Consider the following 19,067-nt stretch of genomic DNA (forward strand, 5'->3'; position numbering starts at 1 on the left):
AGTAAAGGAGAATGAAGAACACCAAAGACACAAGGAAAGTATTAGCCCAAGAGACAGAAAGGGCCACATAAACCAGAGACTTCATCAGCTTGAGACCAGAAGAACTAGATGGTGCCCAGCCACCACCAATGACCACTCTGACAGGGAACACAACAGAGAGTCCCAGATGGAGCAGGAGAAAGGTGGGGTGCAGAACTCAAATTCTAGTAAGAAGACCAGACTTAATGGGCTGAAACTGGAGGAACCCTGTATAGCATTGCCCCTGGATTCTCTATCAGCCCAGAACTGGAACAATTTCCAAGGCCAATTCTTCAGACAGGGATTGGCCTGGACTGTGGGACATAAAGCAGTACTCGTGAGGACTGTGCCTCTTAGCTCAAGTAGATACAAGAGATTAAACAGGCAGCTTCTGTCCAGAGGTGAGATGGGAAGGCAGAGACGGTTAGGAGGTGGCTGAATGGATGTGGGGAATCAGGGGTGGAAAGGAGGAGTGTGCTGTCACAGTATGGGGAGAGCAATTAGAGTCACGTAACAATGTATGTATAAATCTTTGTATGGGAAAAAATAATAATAATTGGAATCCCAGAAGGAGAGGAAAGAGTGAGAATGTGGGTAGAAAAAGAATATCCGGAGAAATACTGGCCACAAATTTCACAAGGCCGTATTTAAGCACATCATAGTCAAACTGCTAAAAAGCAAAGATACAAAATAGTCCTCAGAGTTGTCAGAAGAAATGACACATTACATATGGGGGGGTGGCAATAATAGAAATGATAGTTTGCTTGTGATCAGAAACAATGGAGGCTGTAACATAATGAAATGATAGCTTCAAAGGCTGAAAAAGAAAAAAAAAATTCAACCTAGAACACTACACTGAGCAAAAATATCCTTCAAAAATGAAGGCAAAAGCAAAGGCATTCATATAAATGAAAACAGAGACTTTACTGACAGCAGACATTCACTACAAAAAAAAAAAAAAAAAAAAGCTAAGCAAAGTTCTTCAGTCTGAAACTAAATAGGAATGAATGAAGAATATCAAAAGTGGTAGATACATGGGTAAGTAGAGAAGACTATAACATAAGTAAAAGTTAGACACTGTAATATGGGGTTTATAATATATATTTAAAAAAAAAAAACAAAAAAAACCCAAACCCATTGCCATCAAGTCCATTCCGACTCATAGCAACCCTACAGGACAGGGTAGAACTGCCTCATAGGGTATCCAAGGAGTAACTGGTAGATTTGAACTGCTGACCTTTTGATCAGCAGCCAAATGCTTAACTACTGCACCATCAGGGCCCCATAATATAAGCAGGTGTACTATATATCATAAAAACTGGACAAAGGACAACAGGTGGTAAACAAAACTACACTTTTGCAAAGTTCTTATATTTTATGTTCAGTGGTATAATACTAACTCTGGAGACTATGGTAAGTTTAAGAAACATTGTAATCACTAGAGCAACACTTAAAAAAATTGTTCTTAATTTTAAAAAAATTTAAAGAGATATATAGCTAAGAAGCTAAACAGAGGGATTACACTGGAACTTTTTTTTTTTTTTTTAATTAAACTAAAAGAAGGCAGGAAAAGAGGGGAGGGAATGGATGAGGCACAAAGGAAAAGCAAAACAGAAGTCATAAATGCAAACATACCAATTGTCATACTGGATAAAAAAGCAAGACCCAACTATGCGCATCTATAAGAAATACAACTTAAATATAAAAACAAAAGATAGATTTAAAATAAAAGACTATAAGTCATGTAAACACCAATTACAAAAAAGCATGAATACCTATATTAAAATTAGACAAAATAGATTTCAAGACAAGGAATATTACCAGAGTTAAATAGGGACATTTCATAATTATCAAAGGGTAAACTCATCAGGAAGACAAACCAATTATAAATATAGTGAGCCTAATGACAGAGGTTCAAAATATACTAAGCAAAAACCAGCAGAACTAAAGGGAGAAAAAGATGACTCCATAATCAAGGTTGGAGATTTCAACAACCTGAACAACTGCTAGAACTAGATAAAAAAATCAGTAAGGCTATGAACAACACTGTGGTCCACCTTAATTAAACATACACACAACAACAACAGAATAATGTGCTGGACACCACAAATACAGAACACTTCCATCACTGCAGAAAGCTCTATTGGGCAGCACTGCTATAAAGTCTAGACCAAAGACACATCTGTCGTTTTCAATTTATATATTGTTTTTAGGAAAGAGAAGACTATCTAATTAGATATTAAGTCAGTAGCTTTCTTTTCAGCTATTTTGCTTTTAAAATGCTATCTACACTTAAATTCTATTGTCCTATGGCATTGAATACATATTCAGTAAGCCAAAAATCAAGTGCATTTTTACCAACACCAAATTTAAAAACAAAAACAAACACCTAGCCATATTTAGTTTATGAGAATTTTGAAATACAAAGTGGTACACAGCACAAGAATCATTTAAAAACCACATCTTAATTTTTAACTTACTTATATATTTGGTAACTTGTTCTAATTTTGAGTCCGCCTTTGATGAAGCTGATCATATTTTCATCCTGAAAATAATTCAATTAAATAATTAGATAATTTAGCAAAAATTCTTAAACTGTCCTCACCAGCTGTGTGTTTGTGTGATTAGAACAAAACACTATCTCTGAAGGCAGAATTTTAGAATTAGCACATTCTTGCTTTACATTTGATTTACTTTTTTTGGTAATTTTTCTTCCAAATTAGAGGACAACAAAAAGAGATCACTTTAATAATCCTTGAATTACATTATACTATCAAGGAAGTAATCTTCATCAATTAGAAGCCACATAGGTTAGTCTAAACCTAGTTTAATAAACATCATCAACTATTGAACTCTTTTCTTCTGAGTTCAGCAGAATCCAAATTGGTGACCTCAAGGATAAACTCTAAGGCCAAACTTTCCAGTTCATCATACTCCAATAAATGGGACCATAGTTCTTGTTTCACAGGGCACTTTAGCAGGCAGAATCCATTTAACACTGTGAATTTAATTCATACACACTTCCAGACCAAACATAACCGATCTGGATTCCAAACTGGCTCTGTCACTAATCTCCTATTTCGTTTTAGGAAAAAAAATGCTTCATTTCTCTTTGCCTGATGGTCAGCCACCATAAAATTGAGGCAGCTGACCTAGATGAGTACCATTTCAGGGTCAGGCATTTTGAGATTCCAAGAAAGCCTTCTAATAAATTATATCAAATAACCACTTGCAAGAAGCTACTCTAATAAATGTGCCAATGGAGACGGTCCCGTGTCTCACATTTCCAGTCTATTGATGTTAGAAAGATGCTCTGGCATTTAGTTCCTGTGCACTTAAGCATCCTTCTGAAGCAAAAGAAAAAACTGGTTTTAGTTTATTAACTTCATTAATTACTTAAATATATAACATTTCAATTATAAGAATCAATGAATAAAAAATTCACTATACAACTTAAATGTTTTTAGGAAAATTATGATTACACAAATACCTGCCAGGAAAGCATTTCTTAAATTTCATTAAAATCTGCTTCAAATAGGGGAACTTCAATTCATGATTCATCAAACGTTTGCTGAATGCCTATTGCACATCAGGCACCCAAATGCAAAAACAGATGAAAGCAATACAATGTGCTGTGGGATGAAGGCAGGCACGGGGATGGAGACATGCACAGAATGTCACGAGAGCAAAGAGGAGGGCATGGAGAGGGCCAGAAGAGTCTTCTGGAAGCATCAGTACTTACAGCATAAAAGATGATTAGGAAAGGCCAGGTAAAGGAAGGCAAAGCAGACGTGAACTTTGTAAACAGATGTGAACTATGTAAAGGAAAACTCAGGTGTAGAAAGGCCGGGAAGCAATAAAGATCATGGTGTGTTTGGCCATCTGTGTATACGTGACTCGGCAGTGCTGAGGAATCTACTGCAAAGAAGGTAATGACCCAGGAGTAAGAAAGCTACTTCTACCCCGGCCACTCAAGTATGTAACATACCCTTGTCAGTACCACCTGAGGGCATCAGCAAGAGGAGGGAGGAGAGAACCTGGTGGGGAGATACCAGCTGAGTCTGAAAAAGCCTCTCCTATGTCTGATATTCTGACACAGAACCACTGTCGTCCTCAGTGAGGGTCGCTAACTGCCGACGCAGAGACATGACATGGTGAGACTCTCATTTTGGAGAGGGTGCGCAATTGCAGAATAGAGAATGGGCTGGAGGTGAGAGCGCTTAGAGATAGAAGGTCACTAGGTTGCTGTGTAGTCTTGGAAAGAGGTGATCAGCAACTCTACTCCAACAATGGTAGCCAGGACGAAGAGACGGAGCTGCTAAATCCATAAAAGGCAAAAGAAGCATGACTGAAAAACTGGTTATGCAGGCTGGAAGAAGAGGGAAGAGTCATGTCAGGGCTATCTCCCAGATGTTTAATTTCAAATCTGAAATATAAAATATGCCTTCAAATCCCAGATTTGATTTCCAAATCCCCGTGTAGATTCTGCGCCTCTGCGACTAGCATTATGATCTTTACTGAGGCAGTAGGATGGTTGTTTTCAACCAGCCTTCAGAATGTATAGAGTTTTAAAAACAGGGTCATGGACCTCACTGATTAAATTTTACTAAGTCAGAATCCAATTTAAGAGGTCAACTTCCAGAAAAAAGAAAGATGCAGCTCTCAAAACAGTTTAAAAGATTGGGATTGAGGAAGATATTTTTTCCAACGTACAAATTAATTTCTGCCTCCTTCTAATCTCCACCCACCTCTACTTTACTGTACCTATCACTGCCTCCAGCGAGACCATGATGGAGAAATCTGTTTGTTAGACCTATTGGAAGATACAGTGATAGATGAGGTACTGATTGTAACAGTTCCTAAAGGTGAAATGAAAATGTCAGATAAGAAAAGGGTCATTGTTTTGTTCAGGAACTTTTAAAAACTGCTCTTCCAGAAGAAGAAATAAAGAAAGGGAAATGAGGAGAGAAAGAGGGGAAAACTAAAATCTGAAGTAGCATGAAAAGTTTGGCTATCTCTGCATGCATAACTGAGCTCTACTGAAGCATCTGGGGCAAGGCAGGGCTGGCCAAGGACGAAGGAAGGACGAAGGAAGCCTCCTTTGCCCTGGCCACTCCTGTGTGCAGCACTCCACCATTAGCAAGCTCAAAGAGCTTTCACACAGAGAAGGATCACGAAGTTAGGTGTGCCAGTTGCAAGACAGTTTCTTTAAAGGCGGTGATTTCTAGTAGACTGACTGAAGGTCAAAACAGACTCTCAGTGCATTTGAGCAGGACTAAACTTCCTGGAGTCTTTTCTCAGCCAAAGTCTATTAGACTAACAAATATCTTTCACTGTATCTCTAAGTCAGAAGAACTGAAGCACTGGCATAGAATGAGTCATGTTTCTCTCTGCAGCACTGGCGGTCTTCCCAGCCAATACCAATTCTAAGCCAAGCGTTCATTACCTGCACAAACGTGAGTGCTGCTTTCTGCAGGAGACACTCGGCATAACAGATTTCGGCATGCATTTCCTCTATTAAAAACAAATAAAATTATATTAAAGAAAATCCCATGTCCACAGTAATTGCTCTGAGATGCTCAGAAAAGACTGGTAGATAAATGAGCTCAAGAGAGATATAAAAACCTAGATCACTTTGGTGCTTCCATAAAAGTAAAATGAAAACCTCAGCATCGATCTCTCAACAAGATCTTCCTGGAATGTTCAGGGAATGGTCTCATTCAAATATAGGTGCAAAGAGCCAGGCACTTGGTGTCAGAGACACAAACTCAACTCCCAAGAGGAAATCGAAATTTAAAAACACTGTTTTTTTTTTAGGAAACCATTTATTATTTTTTTTAACTTAACAATAACATGCAAGTTTAACACAATTATAAAGATTTGAAAAAAAAACTAAATTAAATTTGTAAATCCCAGCCTCCAAAATATGAAGGTATGACAATCATGATAATGACTAGACACATTATAAACTTGAAGAGAAAGCAGCAATTCCCTAGAGTTCTGTCAAAAGGGTTGCCCCACATACCCAAGTCATGACTCCTCACGCATAGAAGACAATGTAGAAACATAATATCACAGCTTTAAACTAGACTGATTGTTTAGATATTTATCACAAGAACAAAAGGGGTTACATAAAGCTCTGTATATCCCAACGTCACGTGGAGTGTCCCGAAACACATGGCCTGTCTTCCTAAACAATCCACTGAACTTGCAGAGACCGGGGAGAAAAATCTTGGCTTTTTTCGCATAAACAAGATCAGCAGATTCCTGCTTTATTCATAAGATGCAAATTGTTAAGTTGCTTAAGTAAATGAGCTTACGGTGTTTAACAGGCTGGGTTGGAGGACAGCCTCTACCATACGTGAGCTGGAGGACCTTGCACAAGCCACCCGGTCTCTCTCTGCTGGTCTTCTCATTTATAAAGTGGCTAACAAGGTATCTATTTCACAGCTAAAGCATTTAGTGAGGGGCTGCACGTAGAGCTCACTATTCACAGTCAGCACTGGATAAATATGAGCTACTTCCACTAATATTCATGCTGAGGGTTCATGTCATGCTTTTTGGTACAAGTTTAGAAAGCAGAACATTTTCATGTGAAGTCAGGGACTGAAAAATCAGGTATTTCTGTGTTATTGGGGATGCTGTTGAATTAAACTGGTAAGACTAGTGCTTTATTTCTTTCACTCACAAACAAGAGACCCTCCTCCCCAACACATACACACAAAACCCACTGGGTCCCATAAATGGGTTCAACTTCCTGCCATGCTCATATTCCAAATGTTTAGTTTACAAAGAAGCAACTATGCAGCTAAAATCCCTAGCAGCCCATTTACAGGTGGAGCCAAACCCATGACAGGTAAGCCTTGAGGAATTATGGCCTGTGTGCACTGTAGAAGCAGCAACAGCCAGGGTCTCAGTCCTTAGGAACACTCCATTTCAAAGTGTCCCTCTGATTTTCTCAGTGTGTTCAGTGGGATAAAAACTGGTAACTTTTATTTTTACAGAGTCACCTGAATACTCTCTTCCTAGGTAAATTTTCAGTAAAACTGGAAATTGTTAGAAGCTAGTAACTTTGAATGTCTACTCAGTTAACATAGATTGCTGACGTAAGGCATGCGCAGAGGGGGACGAAGTCAATGCTGGTAGAGGGACCAGCACGAGCGAAGGCACGGAGGAAGGAAAGCACAGAGCACCTTCAGAGAAGGGCCAGTGGTCCACCTTTGGCTGAAGCATAAGGTGTGTAATGGGAGGAGTTGGCAATGGGGCTGGAAAGCTAAGTCAGGGCTAAATTATGGATGACCTTGAATGTCAGAGTCTCAGCTTGATTCAGAGGCAATGGTGAGTCCTTGCAGAGAACTGACCAGTAGGGTGGATGGGCAAGAGTTAAGCTAAAGATGTACAAATCTAAGAGCTGCATAAAGGATATAATGAAAAGGCAGAGATAAAAAGCAAGAAAGTTTGAACTCTATATTTAATATATATATTCTTCATATTAAATCCCTTTCACACTCTAGACGCTGCATATAAAAATCTGCTTTTAAAAAGCAATTTGAAACCCATTCAGGGCAGCACGCCAGCCATGAAAGAAGAGCGGGTGTGTTCCATGTTAAACTTATGAAAAGTTTAATTAAATATAGTCCCTCCTGCAGACAACCAGCCACTCATGGATGTAAATGGAAATTACCAAGAGGAAAAACAAATCACATACTCAAGCTACAATGTTTTGACATGCTCCCTTGAACACAAAGTCTGTTTGGGTTGCAGTGACAGCCAAACTCACTAGGAATAATATGCAACTTAATTTATAAAAGTCTTATTTCTTCACTTGGGTTGAGTTATATTGGGCAGTTCTTAGTTCTCAAAATCAGCCATTAAGCATTTATGAGTAGGTACCAATCAGAATATCTGTTATTCATAAATTCCTTAGTCCACTTAAGGAAATATCTTCATGATACACTGAAATGTTAGCTAACACATGGCCTTTAGATATAAAAGTCCAAGTAAATCTATATTTCAGAATAGGCTACAGTCACAAGCTATTTTATTTTGTATTTGTTGTTGTTGTTGAGAATATATACAGCAGAACATATACCAATTCAACAATTTCTACATGTACAATCCAGTGACATTCATTACATTCTTTGAGCTGTGTAATCATTTTCACCCTCCTTTTCTGAGCTGTTCCTCCTCCATTAAGATAAACTCACTGCCCCCTAAGGTTCCTATCTAATCTTTCAAGTTGCTACTGCCAATTTGATCCCATGTAGATAGATCTTAAAAGAACACAACGCTCAAAGCAGATATTCTTTACTAGTTAAGCTAAACTACTGTTTTGTTTTAAGACTTCAGGGGATATTTTTGGTTGAAGGTTTAAAGATTATCTCAGGGCAATTGTTTTGTGGATTCATTAAGCCTCCACAAGCTATTTTGTTCTTTAATAACTGGTAAATAGTCATTTTCTGCCTTTTTTCAGATTTTATAATGTGCCATTCTCCAAAGACATTTCATAAAGAACACAATGTCATCTATTTTCAAGATGTCTAACACAGGAATAATCCAACACTTCCCTCACCTACATATGACATGTTCTGCGCCCTTTTCTACCTGCCTACACGAATGAATGTGGGGTACAGTGGAAAGAGCTATGGCTCAGAGACAGGCAGATGAGGTCTGAAGCCTGCTCTGACAGTTGGGCTATTTATATAATCTCTCTGAACATCAGTTCCTAGTCTATAAAGAGGAACTGACATGAAGTAGATTAGATAATGTTAAGGAAAGCACCAAAGGCAGTTTCTGGCATATAGAGTGCTTTTTTTAAAAAATAGGCATTACCACTATTATTATTATTCACACTCACAACAAAAACATCATGTCATCCTTCCCAAAACTAAGGTTAAAAAAAATCTCAAATGTCAGCCTTCATACTGCAAAGAAAAGGCAGGCGTGGGGGCAAGGCATTGGGCAAGGGAGGAGGAAAGAGGCATTGGAAAAAAGTCACAAAGAGGGTAACAGAAAGGAAAACACAAAGGAAAGAGTCAAATTCCTTTTGGGCCTATTTAATTTCCCATCGACCCACTTTAATGTACTTTAGGCCTACTGGTGTCAGTTTGCATAAATGGCCCAAAGATAGAAAGTATGAAGACATATTCTATCTGAAATCAATGGGATAAATCAATGCTTATGGGTTCTTAGAGGTCAGTTTCTAGAGAAAAAGAAGGGCTTCAGCTGCCTGGAGTGACAAACAAAATGTCATTCTGTTCTACAATGGTTCCAGGGTCAACATCGTACCGTTTTGGAACAAGTCCCAAAGATGTGAGCATGTCTCATAATCCTCTCCTGTGATCAACACTTGAAACCTCACATCATGCAAATGTTCCTACCCAATGTCAACACAAGCTGATGGCACTCTTCTAACAAAATACACAAAACATAATCATAAAACACATTAAAAATGTGCCCGACATATACCTGTCCACTAGGAATGACTCTGACAGCAGTATCCAGAATTGCTCCTAGCTGAACCAGCCACAACTACTTCTAGTATGGTGTGTTATCGCTTCCAGAGGATAAGTCTGACAATGACAACACAGGCACAAGTTCTCTTTGGATGACAGAAGCTGTGTTCTACAATAGTCACATTTAAAGAACACATTTCCTCTTCCACAGGATTATCTGAATGCTCCTTTCTCACTTGTAAACCACTCTGACTAGAGTTTAACACTCATAAAACAATTGATCGTGGAACTTCTACCCTAATCTCAGTGGGGACAACAAAAGGAGTCATTTCCTCCCATTCGTCTGATCAGGATGCTGTTGCCATTCCTGGATTCTTGAATATTCCTAAAGGTCCACAAACCAAATATCTTCCATACTGTGAAATATTATCACTTTCTTCAGAAGTATAAAATTACTTTTACCTTGGGAAAAAAACTTTTAATATAGTCTGGAAAATAGAAACTCTCACACATAAATGGTAAGATACAAACCGACCTAACTCTTTGGAGAAAAAATTGGCAGTAGCCGTAAATATTTTAAATTTTCAAACCTGCAGACCCCATAACCTCAGTTTCAGGAATCTATCCCATGAAATACTTGCAAAAATTCAGGAAGATATAGGCACAAGGATTTTAGGACAGCATTATTTGTAATAGTGAAAAGATAAAAACAATGTAACCATCCTTCAATAAAGAAAATGTAAGTCAATGACAGTACACCCATCCTACGTAATACGATATAGCTGTACATTTACATGTATTGACCTGAGGAAACATCAAAGTCAAAAATCACATTGTAGAACAAGATGTATAGTGTGATTCTATGCTTGCAAAACACAAAATACATGAACAACACGAAAAACGTGTGCAGCTTATGTATATATTTGTTTATGGACACAGGAAATCTTCAAGACTTCCAAACCAACTATTAACAATGGTTACTTCTGGAGAGTGAGTATGGTGGGCAAGGGAAAAAGACATTCCATTTACTTTAGACATCTTGGTATTGAATTTTATGAGCATTATCACCTTTTAATTTTTTAAAGAAAGGAATAAATTAACTTTTCAAATGACTCTTACCTTCAGTCAGCTGTTCCAATGATCCTCTGGAAAGAAGACTTGAAAAAGATTCTACAACAGTGCTCTTTTTCCTGTATCTGCATTGAATAAGTAGAAGGGGACATGGGAAATAGAAAAAATAATAATCCATCAGGCCGAGCGCCTTTTCGTTTGATACTCATTTCAGTCACAATCACACCAAAGAATCACCAAATCAGAAATCTAAACCCTAAAGTCTACTGAGTAAAGACCACCCTTCTGAGCCTTCACACCTAGCTCCCAGCACTGGGCTGGTCCCCTGAGGGCACTCAGCCCACGTTTACTGAACAAGTAAGTGAGTGGGCAAACCCATGCAAACCAGTGGATACCAAGCCTTCAAAGAACTTTTTCTCATCTATGTGGTTAAAACCAATATTTCTGTGGTAAGAGTCTCCACAGATTAAGAATAGAGATGAAAGTACAAAATCTGAGAACTCTCTTCATCTGAGGGGCTTGCAACATAATTACATGAGGATCTAATTTCACCAGTGTTAAAATTCACCCATGATAATAATAGCTTTCGCTGAGGGTCTTCTTAGACACACAGCAAAGAAAGCTTAAAATAAAACTGAAAATCCATCTCATTTTCACCAACCAAAAGTGTTCAAATATGTCCTTTTTTAAGCAAACATAACATTCCTTTCCCACATAAAACAAGAATGCTCCTTTCTTAGGGGAGCTGAAATCTCCCCTCAGACCATCTCTGTAGCTCAGGCCCCAAGTTATCAAAAAGAAAAGTGGAAGGTATACAGCTGCCAAGTGTTTGGCCAAATAGGAGTCATACTATTATTCCTAATAGAAATTTTTTTTTTAACTTTTTTTTTGTACTTTAGATGAAGGTTTATAGAGCAAACAATTTTCTTATTAAACGACTAATACACATATTGTTTTGTGATACTGGTTGCCAACCCCACGACATGTCAACACTCTCCCCTTCTCGACCTTGGTTTCCTCATTACCATCTTTCCTGTCTCTTCCTGCCTTCTCATTCTTGTCCCTGGGTCGGTGTACCCATTTAGTCTCGTTTGGTTTTATGGGCCTGTCTAATCTTTGGCTGAAGAGTCAACATCAGGAGTAACTTATTACTGAGCTGTAAGGGTATCCAGGAGCCATACTGTCAGGGTTTCTCCAGTCTCTGTCAGACCAGTAAGTCTAGTACTTCTTTTTTTTTTTTGTGAGTTAGAATTTTGTACTACATTTTTTTCTGGCTCTGTCCAGGACCCTCTATTGTGATCCCTGTCAGAACAGTTGGTGGTGGTAGCTGGGCACCATCTAGTTGTGCTGGACTCAGTCTAGTAGAGGCTATGGTAGTTGTGGTCCATTAGTCCTTTGGACTCATCTTTCCCTTGTGTCTTTGGTTTTCTTCTTTCTCCCTTGCTCCAGATGGGGTGAGACCAGTGGAGAATCTTAGATGGCTGCTCACAAGCTTTTAAGATCCCAGATGCTACTCACCAAAGTAGAATGTAGAACATTTTCTTTATAAACTATGCTATGCCAATTGAGCTAGATGTTGCCCAGGACCGTGGTCTCCAGAGCTCTCAGCCCCCTAATAGAAATTTTTAAAGCCATTACATAAAACTACACGAAGCCAAGAAACTTTGAAGCAGAAGTCCTTTTCTATAAGTGTGGCCAAGTTCAAATGCAGAGCTCTCAGTCAGGCAAATAGCATTTCAGTCACACGGATGTCAAGGTTTGAAGTCCTACCTCAAGTAATTACTCAGTCATACCTTTGGCAGGTTTGTAAAGCGTCCTTCATGGCGGAAATGCCGTTTTGGATATCTTGCTGCTCAAAGGTCATAACAGCTTGCAACACCACAATGGTGCTGTAGCCCAACGCATGGTACATGCTGTCCTTTGCCCTGGGGGAAAACACAGGAAATTAGTATATTACAAGCTGACTGAAGGTCTTTTCTGATACTAATCACAAGAAACCCTAGTAAATACATGTCATGACTTTCAAGGTAAAAACACTTACTCCTTCACCATAATCACTGAAATGACATGGACTGTGAAAGGCATGCTCTAAAAAAAGTACGGAGGGTTTTCCAATTTAAACCCACACCAGCGAACAAAATGTTCCAAGTTGGAGGAGGAGACATGCTTTTCCCTGTTTTAGCACAAGGGGGCACCCTGTGGATTCATTTCCTAGAATGGGATTTTAAACCAAACCAATTTTTCCCAGATGGTCACCTTCTCTCTTATTGAACAAAGGGCCATGCACTGTCTTCAGCTCTGAAATATGAGCTAAGATAAAGGCCACTGTAAATGTATTTCATGACAGAGAAATTCTGATATGTTTTTTGAAAAATAAAGACTTGATTAAAATCATCACTTCCCCTCTCTTGCAGAAGGCCAAGAGGAAGCAAGATTTCTACAGTAAGTTAGGTTGGCCACAGAAGGCCCCGACAAAAGTATACCCTAGACTTCGTATCTAATCTGTAAACACTATGAAATCCATTATCTGTGATTTCTGATGAAAGTTCATGATAATCTAAATTATCAAGTTATCAGTGAGAATTGCTTCAATTCTTAAGGACGTTAACTAGTCTCAGATTCTCAGGCTGTGAAAAGCTTACCACCTCTTGTCTCAAAACTTAAGTTCTGTTAATTGATTGTTTATAAGTTTTAAAATATTTGTGCATGGTTTTGTTTTTAATTCAAATATTAATGCACAGCCTGCTGTTATTTAAAACAAACCCAAGTCACGATATTCTTTTCCTCCATGGGAACAGTCTAAATGTCCTTTGGTAATTTAAAGCTTGTCCTAAACAAAGAGGGCACTCACTGCCTGTTCAGAAGAACCACAAGGAATAAGGGCAGACCAATGTTAATTATTAAGTGTGGTTTCAAAGCCCACATTTTTACCTGAAAGCTCTTCTAAACAGTGAAACGTGCACGAAGATCAGAGAATATAAAACTTGTCTAAGTACAATACTAAATAATTTATTTTCTTTTTATATTACGATCAGCTGGGTTTCAGTGGCAGAGAAATAAAGGGAGAATAAAAAATAGAAGGAAACAGACAGGCAGGCAGGCAGAGGGAACAGGCAGAGGGAGAGTAAAAGAGACAGGAAGCGAGTGAGGCAGAGAGAAAGGTGTCTGAGGGACTGAGAATACAGGGGAAGAGCAGGAGCCAGACAAGGGAGAGGTGAGACACCGTGTAGCAGAGATTTTGAGATGAGTTTGGAGACAACACTGGACAATTTCCTTAGGCTATGGGCTATTTTATCACCATTTTTGCATTTGAGATTAGCGTATTCTAGTTAGACCCCTCTCCATTTCAAAGAAGGAAACTGTTTTCCAACTATGTTTAAGCTTAAAAGGAACATCCACAAAAACATTTTATACTGAAGAAAACAAAATTCAAATCCTACAAAACTATTTAAAATGACAATATTTGAACAAGTAAGAATTGAAATTGAGATATGACCAAGAATTAGAACATTCTGACCGATTAAATTTGAAAAATCAGATTGCTAAACTGGATGTTAAAACTGACCAACAGTAAGAGGGCTCAACCAAATTAGCTTACAAATATTCAGATGGAAATGCCGATAAATTAACTTACAAACATGACAAGACAGAATAATCAGAAACATCTGCAAAAATATATTTTATCTAAAAGAAATAAAGTTAATTACCATGGACGAAGTAATTCTAAGGCATCTGAAAATTTGTTACTTAGAAATAAGTTTAATGCCACTGCACATTCTTCCAGGCCAGTGTTGAGGCTTATCTTGGCTGATGCTGACCTAAAGATGAAGAAAAAATACTTAACATTTTTACTGTTTTTCTTATTAGCAAGTGTGACACGGTGATGGAGGGTGTGTGTGTGTGTACAGTCTGGAGTCAGAAGGACAGGCTGAAATTCTAACTGCCATTACTAACTGTGTCTATATAACCTCTCTGAACCTCAATTTTCTTATCTGTAAAACGGGAACACCACTGCCTACTTTATGAAACTGTTGTGAGGATGGAATAAGTTGACAAATAATGTATATACCCTCTGCCGTCAAGTCAATTCCAACTCATAGCAACCCTATAGGACCAAGTAGAACTGCACTATAGGGTCTCCAATAATGCATATAACATGCATAAAAAAAGAAAAAAAAAACCCAAGCCTGTTGCCATCAAGTCAATTCCAACTCACAGCAACTCTACAGGACAGGGCAGAGCTGCCCCATGAGGTTTCCAAGGAGCAGCTGGTAGGTTGGAACTGCCAACCTTTTTGTTAGCAGCCGAACTCTCAACCACTGCGCCACCAGGACTCCCAGTAGGCATATAGCCCCCCCACCAAAAAAAAAAAAAAACTCACTGCCATCAAGTCGATTCCAACTCATAGTGACCTTACAGACCAGAGTAGAACTGCCCCACAGGGTTTCCAGGGAGCGCCTGGTGGATTCAAATGGCCGACCTTTTGGTTAGCAGCCGTAGCTCTTAACTACTACCCTGCCAAAGACAACATGTGTAGAAACTACCTTTTTTTATCTTGGGGGGGGAGGGGCAGGGGTCGTGATTTTATTTTGGTTTGGTTTAATTACGTAGGGGAAATTTTGTACTTCAGCGGAAAACTGCGCAGAGGACACCCCTCCAGGCTCTTTGATTCTGATTCTACGGGCGCTACCTTACAACTCTAAACTGCAGATCACTGACAGCAACGTGAAATAACTGTTGTGCAGACAGGTCCGCCGTCCTGTCCCTAGGGGGGCAACTGGCTTCCTTCCTCTATCACAGAAGAAGCTAGTTCTGCCTCCATTTGTATATTCATTTTAACACTCCTTTACGCCATATAAGCTTGTGCTATTTTGACTTCTCCTTTGAACGTGTTATATTTGCCTAGTTCCCTCACTGATTACTGAGTTAGTGCAGTCTTTAACATTTGTCATTTTTATAACTGTATGTCATGATTTTACCTTTTTTAAAAAACTGTTAACAATCATTTATGATGGTAGAAAATTTGCTCTTTAAAACTAGAATCATCTCTAAAACGTTCATTTTGTTTACAACTTTTAATGGGAAAATATTTCAATAAGTAAATGAGCAATAGGAGGATTTGACAAACAGAAGTGCTATTGACAATGTGCTACATTTTAAAAAGAAATCTTGAAAAATATTTAAAGCTGAATTCCCTTGCCACCAACCTCCAAATTCATTTGTTAAAGCATGAAAGCAAAGTCCTACTACAGTTACTTGTCCCCTGGAAATGGATTCTGAAGGCACTCTGGAAGTCCCATATGGAACCACTCTGTACCCCCCCGTCTTTTCAAGGTTGGTTCCTTCTTGTTATTCAGGCATCAGCTCAAACAGCACCAACTCAGAGCAGCCTTCCCTGATTCTACCCCAATCCTCTCTGGTCTCACAGTTTTGTTTTCTCCATGCCACTTATTACAATCCCAGAGTATCTTGTTGTAAGAATGTAAGTGGGGGCATCTGACCTCCTCTAACTTTATCAGGGGGAGAGAGAATCATTTTCAGCAGGCTGACTCCTATGAAGGTGAGGTCAGTCACACCTCATCTCCCCAACCTTTTTACCAATTCTGACGCCAACCCTCCCTCCCTCAGCACTCTTTACTTCTCTGCTGGGTTCGACAATTCATTGCAATGGACACACAGAATTCAAAGACAATACTCACGATTAGGGGGTTTATTAGGGAAGTTGTTGTTGTTGTTAGGTGCTGTCAAGTCGGTTCTGACTCATAGGGACCCTATCTATGCACCACAGAACGAAACACTGCCCGGTCCTGCGCCATGCTCACAATCATTGTTAGGCTTGAGCCCATTGTTGCAGTCACTGTGTCAATCCATCTCGTTGAGAGTCTTCCTCTTTTTCGCTGACCGTCCAGTTTACCAAGCATGATGTCCTTCTCCAGGGACTGATCCCTCCTGACAACATGTCCAAAGTATGTAAGAGGTAGTCTCGCCATCCTTCCTGCTAAAGAGCATTCTGGTTGTACTTCTTCCAAGAATGGGCTCAAGCATAACAACGATTTTGAGCATGGTGCAGGATTGGGCAGTGTTTCGCTCTGTGGTACACAGGGTCGCTACGAGTTGGAACCGACTTGATGGCACCTAACAACAACAGCTTCCCTAATAATCCCCAGAATCGTGAGTATTGTCTGTGGGATAGTAACAGGTTACAATTTGGGATCAGGAAAAAGACTCAGGATACAGTTCTTCAATCAGGACAGCCTCTTCTCAACCATACCCACAGGCAGGTCTCTCTCTGGCTCTGCCCTGCTCCAGCAAGTGTTACAAAGCTCTTTAGTTCCACAGGTAAGTGCCCAGAGGCATCCTACTCCACCAGTAAGCCTCAGCCCAAAGGTACTCAGCTCTCTCACTCCCTGGGTCGGGGAGCCTATCTCCACCAAGTGCCTGGAGGCACTCCACTGCACCAGCAAGCCTCGCCTCAGCCTGAAGTCACTCAGCTTTTTTACTCCATGGATAGGGATGCCCACTGAGCCATCTTCTGCTGGTCTCCTGGTTCTGCTGCCTCTGCTGCTGTCATTTCTCTGCAGCTGCTTCTCACTGTATCTTGCCATCTCCAGTGTTACAGTTCTCTTTCTCTGTCTCCTGGGTTCAGGAGGTTCCCAGTGCAGGGATCCCAGGTTCAAAGAATGTGCTCCATTCCCATCTCTTCCTCTTGGTGGTGGTGAGGTTCCCCCTTTTCTGCCTCTGGGATGGCTTATTTTAAGCCTGGGGGATGGCAAAACTGACCAATCCCTTTGTTAGGGTTTCATACGCTTTATTTGCATGGTCCCACTCTCACAAGGGTGCCATGCACCTTATTTACATTATTAGCAAGCTATTCAACGCCCTGGTGGGCCACAAGCACCTTATCTGCATAGTCCCACCCAGTCATGTGGTGGGAGTTACAAAGACTACGGTTAGAAAGGCCATATTAAGTAATACACTACACTGTATTTGTGCATTTATTTGAGGACATGTTTGTTTATCGTCCCTCTCTAGGTCATAAATGTAAGGAGGCTGTCTTAGTCATTCCTGTGTCACCAGTGCCTTTGGTAGTACCTAGAACAAAATATATGCTCAATGAATACTGCTGAGTAGGTGATGTGTGGGTAAAATCGTGGGCAGATGTATGGAAGGGTAGAGCTGCTCTGGGTAGAAACAGAGAATTCTTCATACCTACAGTTTGAGATCACCTCTCCTCTAGGTATAGAACTCTGCCCTTAAGTTTCCAGTAAATAAAGAGGTCATAGAAGAATGCTATGAGTTCACAAACTTCTCACAGGAAGATTTTTCACAGGAAAGTTGTTTGATACCTCCTGTATCAAATCATCACCAAATTTTGTCAGTTTTACCTCCTGAACATGTCTTGAATTTATCCAATTTCATCTCCACCACCACCAATCTAGGCCAAGTTAGCCATCATCTGTTGCCTGGTGTCTGCAGATCCATTACCTACCCCCACACCCCACCCTAATCAAATCTTTACTTAAAGTTCATTCAATTTAATATTGGTGCTGGGAATAGGGCATTGAACAAGGCACACAGGATTCTGGGCTCTTAAGAAGCTTTCATTCTTTTTTTTCTTTTCTGAGGGGGTGAGCATGGTGGGGGCAGGATGCAAACTTTAGCAAACCAACAACTGAATAAGATCATCTCAGACTGGGATAAGTACTCTGGCACAAAACCTGGTTTGGGCGAGGAGGCAGGGATGAGGCACATTAATGAGGATGGTCATGGAAAGCTCTCCAAAAAGGTGACATCCAAATCCTATCAAATGGAGCTAGGTTGGGGGAGAAGGGTCAATGCTGGGAATATGGTAATCAAGACAGGGAGAGGGAGAAAATGAGGACAAAAGGGAGGCAGAAGCCAGAAACCTTAATGGTAGAGAGCGTGGATTGTATCCTAAGAACAAAAGGAAATACACTGACTCGGAAATCCCCACTCACTTTCTAATTACCCCTCCCAGAACCTATTAGGTTTTCCAGTTTCTCACCTGTTCTGGCAATCTTCACTCCCACCCATTCTAAGAACAGGGCTTATCTTTCATTATCAGGAAATCGGCTGAGAACAGATACTTGTCCCCTTGCAAAACAGCCAATCACGCCTGCATCTCAGCTGGCCACACTGTCAACTGGGCAGATACATTTTAAATGCCCCAGCTACAGGGAAAAACAAAAGTGAGGCTCAGCACTTCAAAACCCAGTGAACTCAAGCCTCCTAAGTGGTTTACTAAGATGTTCACATGGAATTAACCCCTCTCCACAGAACACCTGAGTTATATTACGTTCTGTTGGAAAGGACCAGGAGAGCAACCCTTATCTCAAGACCAGAACTTCTCCCAAACATCTCTTGGAGTCACTTGTTCTCCATTTCTACTGCCACTGCATTAATTCTCTTATCACTTATTAATCGAGACTATTATCTGAATTCTGAAACCGTCTCCAAAAATGCCTTCCTGACTACTCTTTCATTGAGCTGTTCTCAAACTTC

The 19,067-nt window shown here is 39.9% G+C and overlaps 1 protein-coding gene across 4 annotated transcripts in view; it reads right to left on the reverse strand.

The window, feature by feature from the left end:
* The window catches only part of TTC39B (tetratricopeptide repeat domain 39B), a 138,018-nt gene that overhangs the window by 36,816 nt on the left and 82,135 nt on the right, over nucleotides 1–19,067 (reverse strand). For all 4 annotated transcript variants that reach the window (XM_023728621.1, XM_023728619.1, XM_023728618.1 and 1 more), the window contains 5 exons: nucleotides 14,252–14,362; nucleotides 12,338–12,469; nucleotides 10,593–10,669; nucleotides 5,465–5,532; nucleotides 2,499–2,563 (listed from right to left, as the gene is read on the reverse strand). In XM_023728621.1, coding sequence (XP_023584389.1) covers nucleotides 2,499–2,563; nucleotides 5,465–5,532; nucleotides 10,593–10,669; nucleotides 12,338–12,469; nucleotides 14,252–14,362 — 453 coding nt within the window. The remainder of the gene's footprint in view (nucleotides 1–2,498; nucleotides 2,564–5,464; nucleotides 5,533–10,592; nucleotides 10,670–12,337; nucleotides 12,470–14,251; nucleotides 14,363–19,067) is intronic.

The sequence above is a fragment of the Trichechus manatus genome, unplaced genomic scaffold, assembly GCF_000243295.1.
Source record: "Trichechus manatus latirostris isolate Lorelei unplaced genomic scaffold, TriManLat1.0 scaffold00025, whole genome shotgun sequence".
Classification (NCBI taxonomy): Eukaryota; Metazoa; Chordata; class Mammalia; order Sirenia; family Trichechidae; genus Trichechus; species Trichechus manatus.